Consider the following 22,148-nt stretch of genomic DNA (forward strand, 5'->3'; position numbering starts at 1 on the left):
ATGTAAGCATGTACTCGCTGCTTAATTTATGGTTCATAATTTTATTTAGAGAATAAAGCAGGATACTTATTGGTGAATGAGAAAAAAATGAGGTTTAAACTTGTGAATCATTTAAATAAATCACAATTTGATTTTATTTACTGCATTCATGCCCAGTAGGCTTAATATAAACACCTTTATGCTTTTAGAGTTTCCCCACTTAGGTCTTCCCTATGGAGAAGGTGAAATCCAAATCTTAAAAGTTCCTTCACAGAGTCCATGCACAATAGAACACAAAGTTAAATCAGGAACTCGGGTCAATAATTAAATGCATCTGCGAGCTTCTTAGGTTCCGACAAATTCTAATGTAGTAGGTTTCTTTGTTCATCCTCCTTCATAGAATATGGGTGCATTTTTGTTAAAATGGCATAGACATCCTTTAGGAACTAGAAAAACATAACTTAGTTAAAAGACTTAAGAATAAGTTCAAAAAAAAAACCCACAACTGAATATTAAACTGAGTTATCAGCCTTGTTTTGGGTACAGAATCTGTTGGTAATTAAATGCTTTACTGAGAAACAGTGAGTTGCTCTGGTTTATTTTTGTGGCTTCCATAACAAATTCTATTTCCAAAGTATAAATTCACTGTTTATTTTCACTGGTGAATTACATTTTATTCAAGAGTTAAGTTTGTTACAATAAATACTAACATGATGTGGAAAGATCTCATAATTTCCCACCTGACTAGGAGTTCCTGACACCCAAACGCTAGCCTTAACTTGTAGAATAATTTGTTAAAAAATATGCAGTAGCAGTGTCAAGATTTACAACAAACACACTAGAAGTGTCTTAAAATTTAATATTAAGCTGCTATGCTTGGCTTAATTAGCTTTCTTCTTCATTTACAAAGCATATCTGTCTAGTTTTATGAACTTGGTCTCCAGCCCCCTTTCCTACAAACCTGTTTAATTAAAGTTCAACAGCTGTATACGCTTTAGAAACAGAAGAATGATTTTTCTCCCTTGAAACACTTAATCCTTTCTTAAAATATGATCCTCCTGAATGTATATTTAAACGGCAATGGACAAGAAATAATCCACTAACAGAAAAACACTGACAGCTTAGGACAACAGCACTAGGTAATCAGTGGGTAGACAAAAAAAGCAATTCCCACGCTGGGAAATCAAAGACCCAGTAGGGGCATGAGCAGATTTTGGTTCTCTGAAAATAAAATGATAGCTACATAGAAGAACAAATCATAAATAGAAAAATCAAATAAAGAGGTGGAGGCTAAAATCATGCTATACAAGTACAATATTTAGTGGGTTTTGTAAGACTTCTGAATACTACTATATACATCCAACACCCAGGAGTATGAGTAATTAGGTAACACCAGCCATTTTGATCAGTGTTGCCGCTTTATGATCACACATGCAAATATTATTTATTAAATAATTATATAGACTGGTATGTAATACATGTTACATAGATTCTATAACATACTGAAAGGGTGACAAGAATTAAAGGGCAAATAGATGTCATGAATCCTCAAATGGTACACCTTTACATGAAAGATTAAAAATAATGATAGTACAAAATTAATTCAGGTATCAGCTAACGCTTCTGATGTCATGCTATCTGCACTCCAGCTTTCCGTGCTCCGTGTACTGTCTCCAGCGTACCAACCCAACCATTGTGCAGAGATGCATCATATGTGTTTTTAGACCCGTCTAATCATCAGTTCCTTGAAAACAGTCTCCAGCTTACCCCTCCTCCCCTCACTGTTTTGCTTGCGGTACATGTGCAATTAATGTGTGTTGAACAAGCACACTGATGACACAAGAGCAAAATCAATTCATTTTCAAGAGAAGAGCCCTAACCTGGACTTTGGCAGAGCATCATGCTATTCAGAAAATGAGTTTTTCGTCCCTGAGGGAGGGCTGTAAGTGCCCACCCTGCCGATATCAGGCTTGGCCATGTGACACGCTTTGGCCAATGGCACGTGAATGAAAATTGTATGCGTCTCTTCCAAATGGAAGCCCTCAGATCCATCCCACAGTTCTACCATGCTTGCTTTTCCTTCTCCTCCCTGACGGTTACCTATCAGCCTGAGTCCCTGAGGGCAGAGAACCTGAAGCCCCATGTCACCAAGGGCAGACACAACTGAGTGAGGGACATCCCCTATTACAGTAAACCTTTGAGACTTGGGAGGAGTTTGTCATCACAGGATAAGAGCCTAGATTGACTGACATGGGCACACTGGAGCCTTTTCAACAATAAACAAACATATCCTCAGCCCTGCTAGGCGGGGACAACCCCAGCAGCACCTCTGCTGCTGGAGAGACCACAGGAAAACAGACGGCTGAGATGCCTGGAGATTACCACTCGCTTCCCTTAACCTTCAGCAACATGAAAAACATGCTCAGCCCATTAGCGAGTTTACATTTTTAAAGACAAGGAGTTGGGATTGATACTAATTGGTCTAAATTGAACTACTTCCAGAATAAACAGGATCATTTCACAGAGTGATGTTCAGGAGTGGAGTTTTATAAATATTGCACAGAGCTTTCCACAGTCATTCCCTTGGACAAATACTGGGCACCCTCTCAATATGCTAGATTTCATAAGCAGGGCTGCGCTAGATATGGGCGCCAGAGATTATGGCTGTCCCTGACTTCAGAGCTCGCAGGTAGGGGGAAGCACACCTGGTTCTAACACAGTAGATGCACTTGACACCCGGAGGATCAATAAAGTGCTATGGACGCAGAGAGGACAGAGGTGTATGTTGGGGTAACCATATGGGGTGAATGGGGTTAAATGGGTCGGGGATGGAAAAGGGGCCTCCACACATGGGGAGAAAACACGAGCACATATATAGAGAAACGAGAAAGAGATTTTTAAAATCTGGAACAATGCATCTCTAGCCCACAGTGAGTGGGCACATGGGTATAACAGGGGGAGGGTAGAGGAAGAAGCTGAAAGTGAAAACTGCCTACTGTGAGAGGTGAACGTTATGATACAGTAAGCATAGCATAGGGTAGGCAGGCAAAAGGGATCAAATCCAAACCACAGAAGGTGGTTTGGGAAAGAGATGCCTGATCTGAATGTTTGGTTTACACACACACACACAAACACACGCGTGCTCATGCATTTGTGTGTGTCTATACATGCAATATACATACATGCATTGTATATGTATGAACAAGAGAGAAAGGAGAGGGATAGAGGGGAGGGGAGGAGAGGGGAGATGTTCCTTCTTCAAGGGGAAAATCCAACAATATCAAAGGGTATACAGTGAAAAGCCTCCCCCACACTCCTGACCCCAAGCCCTCCAGGTCCTTTCTCTAAAGGCAAATGTCACATATTTATTGGCACACACTAACCAGTTTTGATTGCAAAGAGAGTGGGAGTGATCTCCTAGAAAATGACTGGAGGCGGTGGTCAGGACTGATATCGGATAGCTTACACACGAGCATATGTGTGTATGTGTGTGCGCACGTGTGTATGTGTGTATACGTGTGTATGTGTATGTGTGTGTGCATGTGTGTGTATGTGTATGTGTGTGTGTGTGTGTGTGTGTGTGTGTGCATATACATCTGTCCTGTTCCTCCTAATTGTTCCAGGAGTGTTTCACTTTATGAATGTACCATAACGTGCTGAACTACACTGATACATTTACAAGGTTCCAGTCTCTTGCTATCATAAACAACGCTGCAAGTAACTCCTTGTACTACTACTCCTGGGCACTCACGTTCAAGTCTGTCTGCTAGATAAAATCCCAGAAATGGGGTTTCCGGGGAGGAGCTGGCTGAGCAGAAACAAAACCGAGGGAATGAGACACGAGGAAGGCGCTTCGTGCAATGGCAACATGTATATGAAAAGGTGCAAAACTGCCAAGAAACCACTAACTGTGGGTGAGCTGGGACACACTGGCAAGAATGTGAGGCACCCAGGGGCCACGTCACAGAGAGCCGCATATCTGTGCCCCGAAGAGGGGCACGTCGAGATCAACACTGAAAGCACACCATTCACGCAGAAGAGCGGAGGGTGGCTTGGTAAGAGCAAGCAAGGGAAATCTGTTACATGGTAGGCAGTGATGCAGGCGGAGGGAATGAAGACGTGCTGACACATCCTCCTGGGCACCGTGAGGGACAGTCCTCCCTGCTTGCCTCATGCACTTCCTCCTTTTGGGAGCCCTATAAGTCCGATGTCAAAAATGCCTCGTGGTAAAGCAACAGCCGTAGGGACCGGCCCAGCACAGGGGGACATGATACCACTGTGCATATTTTCCCACAAAAATTCCCAAAGCAAATCCCCACACTGGGAGGTTAAGCTCAGGAGGGAGGTAGCAGCATCGAACTTGAGTGAGAATTTGACAGGTGTGAGCTAAAATGTTACAATCTGCCTTGGGGGAAGGTGGCATCATTTATACCTGGCTGGACCAAAGTCTAAACAGGTTAAACCGTCAGCTTACTTCAGTTAATGGTGAGTGGCCTAATACTGTAAGATTTCCTGAAATTTCAGCATGCATAGAATTGCCTGGCAAGCTTATTAAAGCAGATCGCTGGGTCCAGCGTGGGAGTTTCTGGACTGGGCATCGGGAATCTGCATTTCTAGGAAGCTCCTGCGTGATGCTGACATGGCCCAGAGATCACACTTTGAGAAACATCCTCCTGGAACAATGCTACCCTCCGTGTAGCCTACAGCACATATACGTGGTCTTCTACAGTACAAAAATTCTAGATTTTTATACCTTTAAAATACTGAGGCAAACGTGTTATAAACTGTATAGTGAACTCTTGTTTTTCTGTACTTGTAAAACTCATAGATTAGCATTAATACACTAATACCATTAACTCAATAGATAAAGGTATAAAAGTTATGTCAAAGAATTCAATTTTTGAAATTCTACTTCATTGACCTTTAACCATCAAAAATAAGATTAAATGACTAAAAAAGAACCTCATTTCCTTAAATAATCTATGCGAATGAATTAAGCTAAAAGGCAAATCACAAACTGGAAATCTATTTGTTCTAAATATGACAAGGAGCTGACATACATAATATATTCAAACCGAGAAGAAAACATTTAATACCATTTCAAAAATGGGCAATTCTGGAACAGGCAGTTTTTAGAAAAGGGAATAAAAGGTTAATAAATGTATAAAACATTATTCATAGTAGCAATGAAAATAATATAAATGAAAAACAGTAAGAGACAGTTCTTTCACCTTTCATTTTCGCAAAGACTAATATTCATCGCTGGTTAAGGACACAGTGCAATTTTCATACAGTGCTGGAAACGTAGAAAGTGGAACTCTCCTACAAGTTTCATTACACTTTCCTTGATATTCTCCACTTTATTGCTAAGGATGTTGCAAGTTTTAATTAAAAAGAAAAAGCATTATTTTTTGAGTCATGTGAGATTACTGACATTATAAAGTCAGGAGTCATTTCAATTTCCATCCTGCAGTAAGCATTTTCTGGATTTTAATGGTAGTCATATTAGATTTACAATCGGGTTTGGTTTACATAATCCCCCAAAGACAACCCCAGAAATCCATTAAGGGTCACCTTCCTTTCCCATGCATGCACCAAATTCTAACCCGTTCATTCGTTTCTCTTCTATTATCATATTCCACGCTTTTATAAAACTTACTGCTTATTGTACTTTCATCTCAAATAGAAAATCTTTCAGTTTGGCTTTCTATCCTTCTGAACTCCATTCCAGCATGTATCACTTGCTCCTCTTCTTGTTACAGTAAGAGATTAAATAGTCATTTACTTTTTGATACATGTCAAATGGAAATCCTGCCTCCGGAAACGTTCTTGGAATTATCAACATACCTAGAGGTAGGGCAGTGGGGCTGCAGTGTTTGCCGCCGCCTGCTCCGGACTGCAAATTAAAGTCACGTGTCTCATCATGGTCAGGGAGTAGAATTTATTTGTCTAATAAGCAAAGTAGAAAATCTCCTTGGTTCCCAGGTGATCCACTGGAGAAACCTGAAGATAATGGCTTGCAAATCATCCTACCCCAAATATACAATTTCCATCACACAATGTACTTTTTGAAAGAAAATATCAACAACAGCCAGCCCCAAATAATGAAAAAAAAATATTTTCTCTTAAATTCTCATTTGAATCACAACTATAAGGATGGTCAATTTCAAAATCTTACTAGTTCTGCCAACACGAACTATTTAGATTCTCATGCAGGACCACTTTGCAGAACAAAAGCTAGGGAGATGCTTTTTGTAACGAACAATTTACAAATTAATATCATTGTCAACAAACCTGTTCCAATTTTGCAAAACTGTGAACACAGACTTGGGTTTCAAAATCATTTTCAATATGGGAATAATTACTGCGTGTGCTTACAGTGCTATGATATACACAGGTATCTGTCATAATAAGTTAGGTGATGTTTGAATATTTTCCATAATGTAGTGAATGAACTGAGGAATTACTTTGAAAAAAAGTGGATCCCCTAAGTACTTACCTCCCTCTTCTTGGTTCCATCACTTTAGTACAGCACAGGCAGATTGTAGCTAAAAATAATAGCCAATAGATAATCGGGGTGCTAATGTTGGGCTACAAGAGGAGCTATGAATAGCATGGGGGTAGTATTCCGATACAGACTTTTCCCAACTGCAGGGCTGTTCCTTCTGTATTAAGAAGAAATAATTATCTGGACAATGAAATGTATTCTGCTCTTCTACGAGCACGGCAGCTGCTCCCCGGGGAGGTGGTTCTGAAGCCAGGTTCTTATACAGCAATAGCTCTTCCCCACCCTCTCCAGACAAATACCTTCCCTGTCCAGATGGGCCCTCGTGGCTTCCAGAAACTCAGCAAAGATCTCACTTAGAATAACAGCTCAACGTTTTCTCTCCCACGGCCCTCTGCCAATATGTAACCAATATATAACCAATACATAACCAAAGAACCCCTGGCTTTCAGGCTGATTCTTCTATTTAAACTACTGGCCCAGGTGAGAAGTAAGTTTTATATTTTCTGCTGACTTCCAAGTGGATAATAAAGCAAGGCCTGGCAAACTCCGGCCCATGAGCCAAATCTAGTCCAACACTTATTTTTAAAATAAAGTTTTATTGGAGCTTTTATTTTACAGTTGCTTTCATGCTGCCATATCAGAGTTGAGTACTTTTGATAGAGACAATGTGACCCGCAAAGCCAACACTATTTATGGTCAGGCTTTTACAGAAAAGAGCGCGCTGATCCCCGCTACAGATGTAATAAGGAGCAAACAGCAGGAAGAGGCGAGAGGGGAACAGCTTGCCACAGGTAACAGCGTGCAGGAGGGAGACAGACAAGATCCCAAAGGCGCAGCAGCCGGCACGTGAGACCGTGCATGGAAAGGTTTACAAGTGTTTCTCTTCCAACTTTTGGGTTCACAAAATGTGGGCCTATTTCTTAACCTAGCGGTGCAACCGAATTATTTCAACAATAACCCCCAAAACTGATGATCTCAAGTAGGCAGGGCATTCTGCTAAGCTCTGTGCTAACCAACTATTATCCATTATTTCATATAGAAAATTTGTTAATAATACATTAAACTTTGATGGTGTGTTAAAGTTTACAGAAGATTGGTATATATATCAGACTGGTCAATAACTTTCCCAGCGTCACACCTTGGAAAGACCAGACCTGAGATTGAATCTCCCCTCATCTAACTCCAAGTGCAGTATTTCTACTACATCTGGCTACCTCTCATTTTCCTTAGATATATCTAAAAACACTTTATGCAAAAAAAAAAAAAAATTTACAAAAATTTAAGAGCATCCAACTAATTAAATCAACACTTTAAACATATCTATTCTCTGCATGAAATTCTTCCTCCAAAAACATTTTAAAAGCGAAACAGTGGCCAATTTGAAGTTTAAACAAGGTCAACTTAAATTGCACAAAAATAGAAGCACTATCTGTTCCTTAATTATTAAGTAATTATTCAGGCTGAAATATTCTTGAGTCTTTCTGGCATGCTTTTTATGCTTAGTTAAAAAAGTATTTTAAGACAATCTTCTTAGCTTCCTACTGAGATAATTATACTTATATGTCTTTTCAAAATATTTGACAGACTTACATTACTGTGAGCAGAAAAAATACCAAGAAATCAATAGTTAGTTCAAAGGAGAGCACAGAAGTTAGCATTTCTCTGTATTTTAACTTGGAGTTTGCAACTTCAGAAAGTTATAGAAAGAAATGTTCTTAAGGCAACAGCAGAGAAAGCTAATACACAAATACACTAGCCAGCTCCAGGGGTGACACGCTTCCTGCTAGGAAACCTCACGCTCTAAAAGGGCTCCCAACATAATCTTCTGCACTGAAGGCCATGGCAACATTGAAGAGTAAAGCCCCAAGCCAGCCAAGGAGAGAGAAAAGGAGTGAGTCACAGGCATCAAAGCTATACACGGATGGCCATGTTTTAGAGACAAACAGGGAGATGTGGATGGCGACGGAGCTGGGTCAGAGCATCCTGGCAGGCCGCCTGCTGCAGTATTTTCTCTAATGAAGCTAAGCCAATGGCTTCCTACCTGAAGCACCCTAGTTATTTCAGTCCATGGGCTTCCTAGAGAGGGCCTACCAGCCCTAATACTTCATTTCAGATATGGTGAGTTTAATATGAACAATATTAAATAATAAGGTCATTATTTAATATGCATTTTCATGTTCTTACCTTTAATTTCCTATAAATGGTTTTGTCTAGGTCACACATATCATTGCTACCCAAGTATAGGCCAATGGTATCTTTGTCTGTGTTACTCCCAGGACTATTACTTATTATTTAGGTACTAAAGAAGCAATTCTGGAATTTCCATACTTTCAAATACTTACCTAGTACAGGTATACGAGTAGACTATACCTGTATAGCATACACATTGTGAAACACAAATCCTTATATATACGTATCTCAAGTGCACATTTTTTCTTCATTGAATATGCAAGGAAAAAACTGTTGTAAGATAAATATTTTCCTAGCCTATCAATCTGCTACTGTGAGACGTAAATTACAAGACACACACCAGATACACATCTGGGAGCGTGATTAGGGTTAAGAGAATAGGGGACCTTCCTTTTTATTTCAGACACTCCGTACTGTTCGACTCCTCCACAGAGGAGTCGTCATCACTGGGAAACACAATTCAGTCTAAGTGGGCCCCGCTAAGCCGGTAACACTTCTGCGGTCAAGGAGAAAGCTGTAGATTTCCACCTGACCTCAAACTTCAACCCAAAACTATCTCCAGCACAGCCCACCTCCCGGGACTGACTGGACGCCCCTCTTCCTGAGCTCCAGGAGCCCCTGGCACCTTCCCAAAGTGGCAGCCTCTCACTCATTATCTTCCTCTGCTGCCTTTGTGTCTCTCCACCAGATTGGAAGCTTCAGAACGCAAGAACTGTCTACGGCTTTTAATGTTTATAAGCCCAGAATCCAGCACCATGTCTAGTAAATACTGGAGGCACTCAATAAATCATGATTAAATCATGACTATGACTAATAATGTTGCTGTTTACTGCTAGGCACTGTCCTGGCCAAATAATATCCATTAGTTCATGTAATTCTCAAGAAAACTCTATGGTGTATGTGCTATGATCATTTCCATTTTACAGGTAAGGAAAATCAAGTTTAGAGAGTTAAGCAATTTAATAAAGTTACACATTAAACAGCAAAGCCGGTGTCTGGATCAAGGTAGTCTGAATTCATTGTTTGTGCACACAACCTCCACACCATACAAAATGAATAAATGAATGACCATGCATGAATGAATAAACATGGCAGATTTGCGTATCTATTGAGTCCTGTTCAACAGACTGATGGACTAAGGTGGGAAACAAAACCAGAGAGACCCACAATGGGTGTGGGGAGAGGACCACAAGAAGAGGTGTCATCATCATTGGAAAATGCAATTCAGTCTAAATGGTCTGGTGGCTTCCAGAAAATACTCCCCTAGACTGAAGCACACACACTATGTTTGCTGTAGTGCCTCTGGAAAGCTCCCTACATTGATAAATGTATTACAGAAATACTTTGGACTTTAAAAAATCAAGATTAACATTTGCTCATATAAATTTAAGGTGACTATCTCTCTGATGGTTAGAAAGAAATACCTACTGCTAAGGCATACTGTTTTTATTAGCAATTCAATTTTTATACACTGCTGCAGCAGTAATGTGATAAATAATCACCTACTACTACATAAAAGAAAGAAATATTTCCAAAAATGCACAGGTCACCTAACAATCTACAATTCTCTAGTAAAAAAGAATGATCATTCGTTAGCAAGAGGGTAATAATGTCCGGACTATATTAATAATTTCTCTGGTTGACATCAGAGGGAAATTGATGATTTTTCACAAATGCTTCTTATTTTATGGTAACAAGCTATTGGACAGACCCTGGGGCACTTAATTTCACTGTTCAAGCCCTTTATTTACTAAATGAAAGCATTGGTCTGACCCTAAGTTCTCAACAAGGATGTGCCATGCCAATTTGATTTGGAAAAATTCAGGGTTCAAATTAAACCAGGTTAATGGGACTCAAGAGATTTCTGAATATCTTCTGTTTAAGTTGTCGCCGGCTAAGGCCCAGTCTATAAATAGCCTCTAGTCCGCAAAAGCAACTGCCCGCCCAGCTCCCATCAGCTTCCAAGCTCTAAAACATCCCAGCCACCAGTCTTTTTCAGGGTCCTGGACACATTTCCTTTTAAGTTTCCTTTTCAATCTGTCCTTCCTTTTAGGATAGCTCATGCATTCCTAATTCCTGATATATCAAAATGCCGTAAGTCAGAGCAAGCGGTAGAGACACATTGGGCTTCTATTATTCAAAACTACTGTATAAACCATGACAAAAGTTATGAAACAAGCATCACTTTTAGTCGCACTGGGAAAAACTCAACGTAGTTCTGTTTCTCTTCCTATAAAACTTCATTATTTGCTGGAACATAATATGATTCAAACATCTGTGAGAGGTTAATATCGATTCCCCTATCTTCAACATCACATTTAAAATAAACAAGCTTTAAAATGTCTAATTCCTTTTGATTCAATAGATTTTTTTTTTTGCTAATACCAGAAAGTTATTTTTAATAAACTAGGGTGTTTTGGTATTTTACAATATACTCTCTAGGCGTGATGAAGAGTTAATCATTTAAATATTTCGCAGGGAGAGAAGTCTCATGGGTGTCTCCCTTGGACAAGTCTGCAGGATCAGTACTTGTTAGGGAAAGTCTTGCACGGTTCTTTCTGGCACAGAGATGCCTGTGCCGTGAGCAGGACACGCTGCTCCACACCACTCTTCCTGCCTCACCGAATTCCTCCGGGGCAGGGGGTGATCCCACTTTTCACTGACCACCTCTGAGAATTCTCCAGAAAAAGGAGGGCCCGAATCAAAACAAAATCAAAGTGAGTGAAGAGAATTATGAAGGCGATTACGTTTCATGGTCGGGTGACCAGTGTTGCACTTGGGCTTGGCAGTCCAGTCTCCGCTGATTATTCCAATGTCATAATTAATACTATCCCCTTTCATCCCCAAAAGTCTCCTCTTTTAAGTGATAAACTTCATGGCTACTCTCTTCACTGGGGACAAAAAAGCCTATTCACTCATTACGTTGAGGTTACTAACTACACAAAACCTCAAATTCCAAAAGCCTATAGAGCGTTATTTTACCACGGAAGAGGAGCAGTGAGGTCAGGCTTCATTTCTGACCAGGCTGACAACAAAATCTGTGAAACACAAATACAAGTGTCCCCAGAAAAAAAAATGCTAATGTCATAGAAATGTCAACTGCCGTTGATTCGTATTGACTTGCTGCAGTTTAGGACTTTGGATTCTTTTTATCCTTTTCTAAAACAGTGCCTCTGTATGAGTCATAACAAATTCATAAGAAAAAGCAAATTACAATGAGAAATATTTTGGTGGAACTAATGGATCTGTCTAAACATCACTTTCATTTGCTTCTTGCTGCTTGTGTTATAGATAAGCACACCCATCTGGGTCAACTTTATGAAAATGACTATGTTTCTAGCTAAACTATCCAGAGAATCGAGCAATTGCCTTGTGATTTTAATCAATGTTGACATAAAGATACGAAGTTCAGACCTCCAAAAAAGCCTCCTCTTTTACAATCTTAGGGATATTTGGCTGAATGCTCTGAACAAATTGTTCAAGTGTGCTTTTCACCTTGTTGATAGTATAGTCATAATGACTGAGATTACAAATAATGTGACTGCGCTTATGAGTCACTCTGAACATAACAAATCGAAGTAGTCATTATTCAAGCTATAAACTAGGGTGCTTATCTAGAAGCTCGATATGATGTTCTTAGAGAAAAATACTTTGACCAGTTACCTGGCTCAGATTGACTTCCTTTGGACTATTTTCATCACAGCAAACAGAATGACCCCTTAACAATATCAATCGACTCACGCCACGCTCTATATCTCAGAATCCTCCACTGGCTTGTCGGCTGACTAAATTAAATCCAAAGCCCTTCTTTAAATCAATTTCCTCTGAAAAGGGTATTTCAGGAAGTGTTGGTGAGAGTATGCATATAGACAGATCTCTTGGGAGGAAAATCCGGCTGTATATATATATATATATTAGAACTAAAAATAACCACAACAACGAATGTTGACTCAGTATTTCCACTCTTAGGTGTCTAGTCTACAAGAGCAAGTGCACAAGCGCCCGAAGGTGTGTGTGCAAGGACGTTCACTGCACCACTGAACTTTTCAAGCTCATGTTATTGCTTCAATAATAAGAAAAAAGAAAAAAATAATAAACAAAAAAAGAAAACAGTTCATCTTCCCCAGAGAGTAAGGTCGAAGCAGCTACTGAGCAGAGCAGACTACAGCTTTATTGAACAGGAGATTCTGAAGGGTAATGCTGAGCGAAGCAACTTCTGATGGCACTGCCACCCTCTGGGAGGCCTCAGGTATCCACCAGAGCTCGGAGGTGCCCCTTCCAAAGGCACCTAGTAATTCCACAGTCTGTACGAGGTGAACGGCCTACCTAGCCGCAGCTGACTGGACCAGGGCAGGGCACCTACACCTATGGCAGCTAATCCATTGGTTGACCAGAGGTCTGCAGGTGGACAGATCCTAGTCTATAGCTCAAAGGGGCACACTTCGATTTCCCCTCAGGTAGTCTAAACACGATGCTCACCCACAGAAATCAGCAGCTGGCAATGGGGCAAAACCCAACTGAAATACAGACAAGGCAGCGAAGGCAGCGTGTCAGCAGATGGAGGGCGCGCACGAGCAGAAACTGGAAGTCCTGCTGTCCTGTCACAATGTCCTTCCGTGAGGCGGGGCTGACCTCGGCCCGGCCACCTTCCTTCCCAGCTGTCTTAGAATGAGTGCTCTTTAAACTCTATTTTACTACAGAACTGCTTTTTTTTTTTCCAACTGTAAGGAGTTTAACAGAACATTAAGTTAAGGAATGAATTAAGTCTTGCCACGTCTTAACCTCTGGAAAGATTATGGTTCCTGCTCTACCCTCTCATTATGTGTAATTCAAAATAAAAATAAGTAAGAAACTCACAGGAAAGGTAACCAAGTTCTTATAAGTCAGATTTCTTTTCCTTTAATCATTTTATGAAATACTAATGTTTTTTTTTTAAAAAAAAAAAAGTCTAGTTACCTACATCTGTGCTTAGCTTGCCTACCAGGTAATCAGGTGTGACCCGAGGGAAGTGGGGCTACAAGGACACCTCGCAGACCAACACGCCTCACCTGCTACAAGCTGCGCACCGATGGACTAATGACAGCTGCCAGTTCGACAGGCAGCGTGGTTTTAAATTTGTTTTTTATATTTTGTGGCATGTTTACAACTGGATCACAGAAAACAAGAAGTAGGCATGTAAACCATATTTTATTACCCAAATATTTCTTAATATTTTTCAACTCTGTTAGAAAATGATTATAGGAATGTATTCAATCATTAATTTAAAGCTCAGGCAGCCTACCATCGGTAGGTACCAAGGAGTCAGGGGAATGAATTTTAAATTTTCTTTTAACACATCAAATACAAAATACTTTTCTTCCTAATCGGTCATCAAACAGATTTAGAGGCTACATAGCAGGAAAGTCGAGGGCCTTGATACTTCCATTCCATACGTTATTTGTTGGTCCACGATGGAGGAAGAATGAAGGGGACAGAAAGGATGCACTTCCAAAGCGTCCGTTTGCAAGGTTGGAACAGAGAAGCTGGACTCTCACATACGGGCTGCACCATTAACCCGGCTCCTGCTGGCCCGCCTGTGAATCCAGTATTTGCATTTTCTGAGGAAGCCACAAGGCGACCTTTTGCTCAGAGCGGCCTCCTGGAGGACTTCTGAAGGCAGAGTGTTGGATGTCTGACCAAGCTTGGCCATCTCACATCAGTGGCTGCCCAGCTGGTGACCTACAATAACGGTGTGTCTGAATCCAAGCTGTATTCTCTCTGGGTTAGAGCATCAAGTGGACACCGAGGCATATTCCCAAGGAAAAACTCGCTCTGCCCATTAGCAGTGTCTCCCCCTGGCCCTCCTCTAGGCCTCTGGGAACCTCTGCTCTACTGTCTATCTCCATGAATTTGCCTATTCTGAACATTTCATACAAAAAGAATCATTCGATCTGTGGTATTTTGTCGCTGGCTTCTTTCACGTAGCATAACGTTTTCAAGGTTTGCTGACTCGCTCCTTGAATGAGTTTTGACTCACACCCACGCAAACTGTTTTCCAAATAGTAACAGCATATTTTGGATACTCATGGATAGATATGAAATAGCTTTCCAAACGCACAGCTCTTGAGTTTCCTACTGAAGTCACAAGGCTAGATAAACTCTCAAAATTAGAGACAAAAACAAGCAAACAAAAATAGAACAAAACAAAACAGAAAACAAAGCCACCGAGTTCTGCCAATTTACAATGCATATCCTACAGAAAATGCAAACCGGGTTCTTTCATATCAATGCATCCATGCCTGGCGGTTAAATCCCATTATTATACACACACACTCATCCTTCCCCAAATCCTCACTCTATTTAAAGAATAAAAGTCAAAGGACCTCTTATAACTCAAAATATGAATGGCCTGATACAAAATGGACAAACGCGTCAAATACTTCACTCAAGAGGACACACGAACAGCACACGGGCCTGTGGACACGTGCTCGGCATCACCAGCCTCCAGGAAAACGCAAATCAAAACCACAGTCAGGCTCCACTTTACACTCATTTGTTTGTATGGCTACAACAAAAGATATTCATGATGCTAAGTGTTGGCAAGGATGTGAAGAAACTGCAACCCTTGCACATTGCTGAGGAATATAAAATGGTATAATGACTTCTGAAAATAGTTTGGTAGTTTCTGTAACAATTAAACATATACTTAACCACCACTTCCAGCATCCCTAGGTATATTCATAATACAAGTGAAAACATAGCTCCACCAAAGACACAAATGCCCCACGGCCCTTACACTAATGTCCATACTATTACTCATAATATCCCCAAACTGGAAATAACCCAGGATCATAGAAGGAAATCAAGTGCATCGATGTGTGACAGGTACCCAACATGTGGCAGGTCCATACAACAGAATACAATCAGCAATAAAAGGGAACACGCTCCAGGCCACGCACACCATGCAGGAACCAAAAACGCATTATGCTAATTGAAAGGAACCAGACAAAAAAGACTACATGTGGGATAATACCATCGGAATAAAATTCCTGGCAAGGGCTGCTTACGGAGACAGAGGCAGGTCGTGGTTGTGTGACGCCAGCAGCTGGGTCTGGTGGGAGGCAGAGCAAGTGTCAGTGGGAGGAGGGAGTGTGTGACGGTAGCAGACGTGTTCAAAACCTGGATTGTGCTGAGCACCGCACAACTGGATAAACTTATACTAACACTCATTGAACTCTTTCGATAAAATGGGCGAACCGTACACTACGCAAAGTATATCTCAACAAAGCTTTAAAAAGAAACAAAGACCAAGTACATATTCACGGACACAAACCTCAGTAGCGCCGCTGACCTCACATGGGCTCCCCATCAACAGGTAATCGTGACATAAAAATGTTGGCCGCTCATTCTTACACAAACAAGTGCTCACATTTTTGGGCAGAGGACTCCTTTACACTCTTAAAATTAATTGAGATCTCAGAGAACTTTTGTTTATGCAGATACTATCTGTCAATATTTACCATATTATGCAATTAAAATGAAGACCTAAACAAATCTTCAATGATTCAATCTAAACTAACAATAAACCTATAGATTAGCAAGAAGAATGTATGTTTAATGAAAACTATAGTTATTTTCCAAAGCAAAAGAAAATATAGTGAGAAGAGTGGAACGTTAACCAGGTTTGCCAATATTTTAGCGTCTGGCTGAATACAAAACAGCCATATGCCCATATCTGCTCCTGCAGTCAGTCTGCTTTAATCTCACACATGATGCAGCCCCCTGGAAAACCCCACTACAATCAGGAGAAATGAGAGTGAAAACGGTACATTACATCTTAGTGTCATTAGGCAAGTAATTTGGACCTCATGGCCCTCTCTCCACCCCCAAAAGAGAATCCTGGCAACGCCCGGCAATTGTCGGCCCATCCTTGGAGAACAATGGTCTAGGTTCTGCTCTAGAACCCACTGAGGTTCATTTTAAAGAGATTGCTTAATCTCAGCTGTCAGTGATACAGATAATTTACAAACAAGCTCTTTTAAAAACAGGAGCAGAAAACTTCTGAGTATCGTTTTCAGAGCATTTGGAACTCCCTCATTGTATAGACCTGGCTACAACTTATTCAAAGAAAGAACCAAAATGAGACCTATCATGCCACATCAATGCTTACTTGTTTGAATCTCCAACACTGTTCTAGGTTTATCAACAAACAGAATAAGACATTACTACAGTGTTAAAACGCTTGATTGCTACAATGTTATTTCCTAAAGCTACTATTTTGTCACTGATTCAGAAGCTTGTTTCCCATCTTTTCCCATCTTCCCCATCTCTATTAAATAAAAGCTCCCCCAATTCCTGCATTTGCTTCTAAAATAATAGTGTTCTTGAATTTTTCTAAAACGAACTTTGATATCATAATCTAAAACAATCATGCTAATTTTAATATCTGAAAAACAATGATTTAATGGTCGCTTCAGAAAACACAGTCAATTTCAGTTTAATTGCTTCTTATTTCTCCTGTGCCTCCCAGTTAAAGGAGACGATGACAAGTTTATGTATTCCTCACATCCTGAAATGGTTGGTGATACTCAGCTACAGTGGTGCCATCTCATTTGTGATGTCTCCAAAACTTTAGTCCTCTATGAAATGTACTGCCCATGTAACGTGATTTAAAACAGAACAAAAATCGAGATATTTATAACTTTAACTCAAAACCAGCAGTTTAAGTACTTACTTTACAATATCTCCTTCAAGAGCGATCACCCTCTTAATGATCTTCTGTTCCGGGTTTTTAGGGGACCTGGAATAAGATAAGATTATACAATCAGTTATGTCTCAGTTGTCTTAAGAAAATAAAAAGAAGTTCTACAACCAAATAGGCTGTGTTAAAGGCATGACAGAATCCTGAATCATGACATTCATTCTACTTAGGTCCCAAGTGATTTGGAGTTACTGCTGGAGTAACTCTTGTTTTAAATCTGTAGAGGCCGAGAAGCCATGCTGAAACTTTACAAAAACAAATGTGGAGGGATATAGACTCTCATCAGTAAAGCTAAGTACTTGCAAGAAAGAAGATTCATACATAAAAAAATGATTAGACATGTCTTTAAAATGATAACATGCTTCAATGTCTTTATTTCATTTCAAATGAGCAGAGGAGTTTCATTTAAATCCTCAAGAAAACACTGAGAGTGAGAGGTATTTTTTTGAAAAATTAAAAATTAAATTAAAAATTAATTAATTTAAACGATATTTAGGTTTAGCCATTTAAAGAGGATGCCATTCAGAGTGCTACAACAAGGCCACTGACAGTTAAAAGACATTGATAGGTTGTGATATTCTTAACACAGACATCATTTACTTTAAACCATGCTTAATAACATACAGTGAACGTTTACTTAGAGTAACACCGTTTACTCTGAAAGAATATGTGCCCCCCTCTCTCTTCCTGCCTCCCCCCTGCTCCCCACTCACTCCATCTCCGGGATCTCTCACTCTGGGGGAAGCCATGTCTGTCCCCAGCAGCCCCACTGACAGACTCCTTTGGGGAGAGACTAGGAAGCAACCCTTCAATCCAGTCTTCAGAGGGTGCAACTCTGGCTAACACCCTCACTTCCAGCACCAGACCACCCACCTAAGCTGCCTCTGGCTGTCTGGTCCTGAGACATTGTGTGAGATAATAAATGTTTGTTTTAAGCTGCTTGAGTTGGGGTAATTTGTTACACAGCAATGGGTAATTCAACCTTAATATGTCCAATTTCCTGCCAATAACATTTAAAGTCTTTTGATTTAACAGGCCTGTTTCAAGGAACATCTCATATATCACAGAAATGATCATTTAATATGTATCTGAATATCACAGAGAGATAAAAAATATTTCAAGTCACACTTGAACTGAATTACTTTTTAAAAAGGTAAATGCACAAAAACTGAAAAGGTTGAATATATTCAAAATACAATGCTTCATCAAAAGAAATACAAAGTCTCGATAAGATGAGTATTTCACATTATATCTTGCAAAGAAAAGTGAAATCATCTAAACCATTTGCATCTACTTGTGACAATGAGTCTCACAATTTTTTACTAAACTACTAACATTCTTATTTTTAAAAGGAAATGTGATCAGAATGTTTGGCTGAAGTGTCCCTTCAGTGAATTGACTAAACATTATTTTTCTATAAATTTACTGTCATTTATGAATAGCTGGGCACATCTTCAGACCTTCAAAAAGTTTCCCTCCCGTGTCTCTCTGTTTAGATAAACAGAAGCATATAAAATGATATTCAACCTCAGTGATCACCAGAGAATTACATATTAAAACAATGGAGTACCATTTTCCTATTATACTCACAAAGAAATAATATAATACAGCTTATTGCTGAAGGTTTAGGGACACGGATACTATGAATATAAAGTGTGTCATCATGTACAAAAAACATGCCTTTTTGTAAATATATCAAGATGTTCTATTCTCTTTAACACACCATTACACTTCTAACCTAATGTAATGACTATGGATGTATACAAGATTTCACCTACATGATGTTGTCTATTTTTAAAACAGAGAAACAAATTCACCAAGAAGAGATTGGTTAAATAAATTATAGTCTATCCACATAATCAAATATTTCCTGGTGATTAAAAGATATGTTATAAAATAATTTTAATGGTGTAGAAATATCAATAGACTGTAAAGATGAAAAATGCAAGTTAGGAAATCTTATGTACTGCACAACCTCACATCTGTAATTATAGAGAGACAGTACCGTGCAGTGGTTCTGGGCAGAACCAGGAACAACACAAAACGAAAGGCAGGCGGGAGGGAGTCCCATGTGTGATAAAACACAGGCCTGGAGTTTGCGTTCACATTCCTGAGAAGCCCGTTAGCAGGTGACAACCTCTCGTGTCATGTGACGTCACCTGAGAAGAAACGCTCCCAGGTAGGGGAGAAGCCTCAACTAATTACCAAGCTCCCCCCAGCCAATAGCGATGCAATATTAGTGGTCATGAAATAATATGAAAAGCAACCCTCATCAGCATAAAACAATATTTTATGCCAACAACTTTTAAGCCTTTGAAATACTTGAAAAGTATTTTATATTTTTAAATAACCTATATTTTAAGATCATGAAGCAAAATAGAATATGCAAAGCGAGCTATCTATATAATTAAAGGCTTATGAATTACTACTTAAGTATATCTATAAATTTTAATGTAATATTAAACTCGAATCTAATCAAATGATTCAAAATGAAAAAAAAGCTATTATTAACATTAATCCCATTACTGCTCAAAATCTAGATCTATATTTTAATCATTAGGCTGTTGATTGCATGACTTTGAAATAAGTAGAAGTGGGATGAGAACTATCATGGATTTACATTGTGAAAGTCATTGAACTTCCCTTTGTCTAAATTTTCTTGGCTACTTGCCTGTCTCCTAGGAAGTGCAGAGAATACCAAGTGAGGGACTGTGCCTTACTTTAGAGATACCATGTATTCCTGCCCAATAAACACTAAAATTCACATTTAAATTTATCATTTTAATGGCTGCACAGTAAGCATTATTCCACAATATTTATTTCTGGAGCCTGGATTTTAATCATTGTTTCATTCAATCGATGCTTTAATTAGACAAGCTCTCTGCAGAGGCTTGGATGAGAGGCCTAGATTTGTCTCGTGACTGTGTAGGTCAGTTTGATTTGGCAAAATTTGTCTCTATTAAGTATGGTTGTGGGGAGGGGATCAGGCTGTAGCTGAGTCATAAGCACATTTTTACGATACTTAATATTCTTCTTCTTGAATTGCACTTTCTATGTTAATAGAAATATTGCTGTTTTTACCCCATGACAGGCCAAACAGAGTCATCATGTCTGTCATCTTTCTGACTTCATGCTGTTGCATGTTCCCAAAAGGCCATCATTTTGATCCTGTCTGGAACCCCAGAAGGTACTTAGAACAGGCAAGTGAGGCACCCTTGTGTTTTGTGGGGATGGGGACATCAGAAAGTGCCCTGCCCTCCCGGTTCCCGACCCCCACACCCTCCTGATGCCACACATTTACCTCACCCTGTGTCCAGGCACCTTCATTCTTCTCTCTTTTATAATAAAATGTGTGGCTTGTATAGATTTTTATATTTACATGGTTCAGGAGTCGCCCAGATTGTTACAGAATTAATATCGGGATTACAAGTCACTTTCGCCACCGCCTAATATAAACACTGATCCCTCAAAAATACCACAGATTATTGGACACTAATTATATTGCACGTATTACAGCAAGGTTTACATTTTAACTCTTCTTTAATGAGGTAAAAGTAAGAACTAATATTCCAGGGATACCGTATCTTAGATAGGCTATATTTTACTGTCCTAAAGGGTGATCATGCATTAAATCACGCACATAACTTTATATCAACATAAAAAAAGAACAGACATATTGCTGCTTTAATCATCAAAATAGGGTTTAGAATGAAAAGGCCACACGACATAGTTATAAAAAGTCATATCAAATACAACTGTCATTGTTTTCTTTTCTTTGTTTTTAATTTTGGAAAAAGTTGCCTGGGTTTGACATAGTTTTCATAGGTTAGCATTAGAAAAGGCCTGTGGGTGGATGTAGCCCTTTTCCTGCTATTTTTAACTGTGCCCATTCTTCATGGCCTGAGTGCTTCTGCTTGGTCCCTTGTGCCCTGCAAATGACAAGGACTTGGACACAGTGGAAACGGAGTCGGCTGTCACTGTCCCATCTCTGCTGCAAGGGAGCTGCTGACTGTAGCTGTTTTGTTTGGTCCATCACCCTCCTTTCCCTTGTCATTCTTCCCTTCTTTCCTCCCTCCCTCCCTCCCTTCCTCTCGCTCTCCTTCCCTCAGCTTGAGAAGGAGACTTTACATCAAAGTTCTAATTTCTTGTTCTCAAAAAAAATTAGAAAATAGACCCACATTGTTGAATGAACGAAGTCCCCTAGCGCTGAGAAGCTCATGCTGAGGATTTGCCACAGTGCCAACAGCCCATTGCACAAATGTCAGCGCCCGGGGGATGTGCATTTGGGAACCTCCGGAAGTCCTGAAGACCGCTTCCACCTCCAGCATCACAGGACTGCTGAGCAAAGGTGCAGGGAAGCTCTGGCAGAGGGTCTACAGCATGGCAGGGACTCAGCAAACTAGAGCCATCCCTTCCTAAAACAAGTTCATGAAGGTGATGAACTAACTGGGCCCAGGCAAACCGTTACAATCCTTGTCTTAGGCTTCCGTAGATGGACTACTTATTTCAAGAACCCTCTGATAAAAGGCTTTTCAGGGTCTGTTGCATTAGAATGCAAAAAAAGGCATCTTAAAGGTTTGGTCAAGTTTTATGACACAATTCATTTAAGAAACATTCACATGAAATATCATTGTATGCATATTGGAAAGTCACAGGCTAGTTTTAAATCAAATGGGTATTACCTGTAAAATCAAGTCATTCCCAGTGTTGGAATCTATGTTCTTTGCTTCG

The 22,148-nt window shown here is 39.8% G+C and overlaps 1 protein-coding gene across 1 annotated transcript in view; it reads right to left on the reverse strand.

The window, feature by feature from the left end:
- The window catches only part of IMMP2L (inner mitochondrial membrane peptidase subunit 2), a 772,705-nt gene that overhangs the window by 204,625 nt on the left and 545,932 nt on the right, over positions 1 to 22,148 (reverse strand). The window contains exon 4 of the mRNA XM_019653032.1: positions 17,391 to 17,456. Within this exon, the coding sequence (XP_019508577.1) occupies positions 17,391 to 17,456 (66 nt within the window). The remainder of the gene's footprint in view (positions 1 to 17,390; positions 17,457 to 22,148) is intronic.

This window comes from Hipposideros armiger, unplaced genomic scaffold (genome assembly GCF_001890085.2).
Source record: "Hipposideros armiger isolate ML-2016 unplaced genomic scaffold, ASM189008v1 scaffold_192, whole genome shotgun sequence".
NCBI classification, from domain to species: domain Eukaryota; kingdom Metazoa; phylum Chordata; class Mammalia; order Chiroptera; family Hipposideridae; genus Hipposideros; species Hipposideros armiger.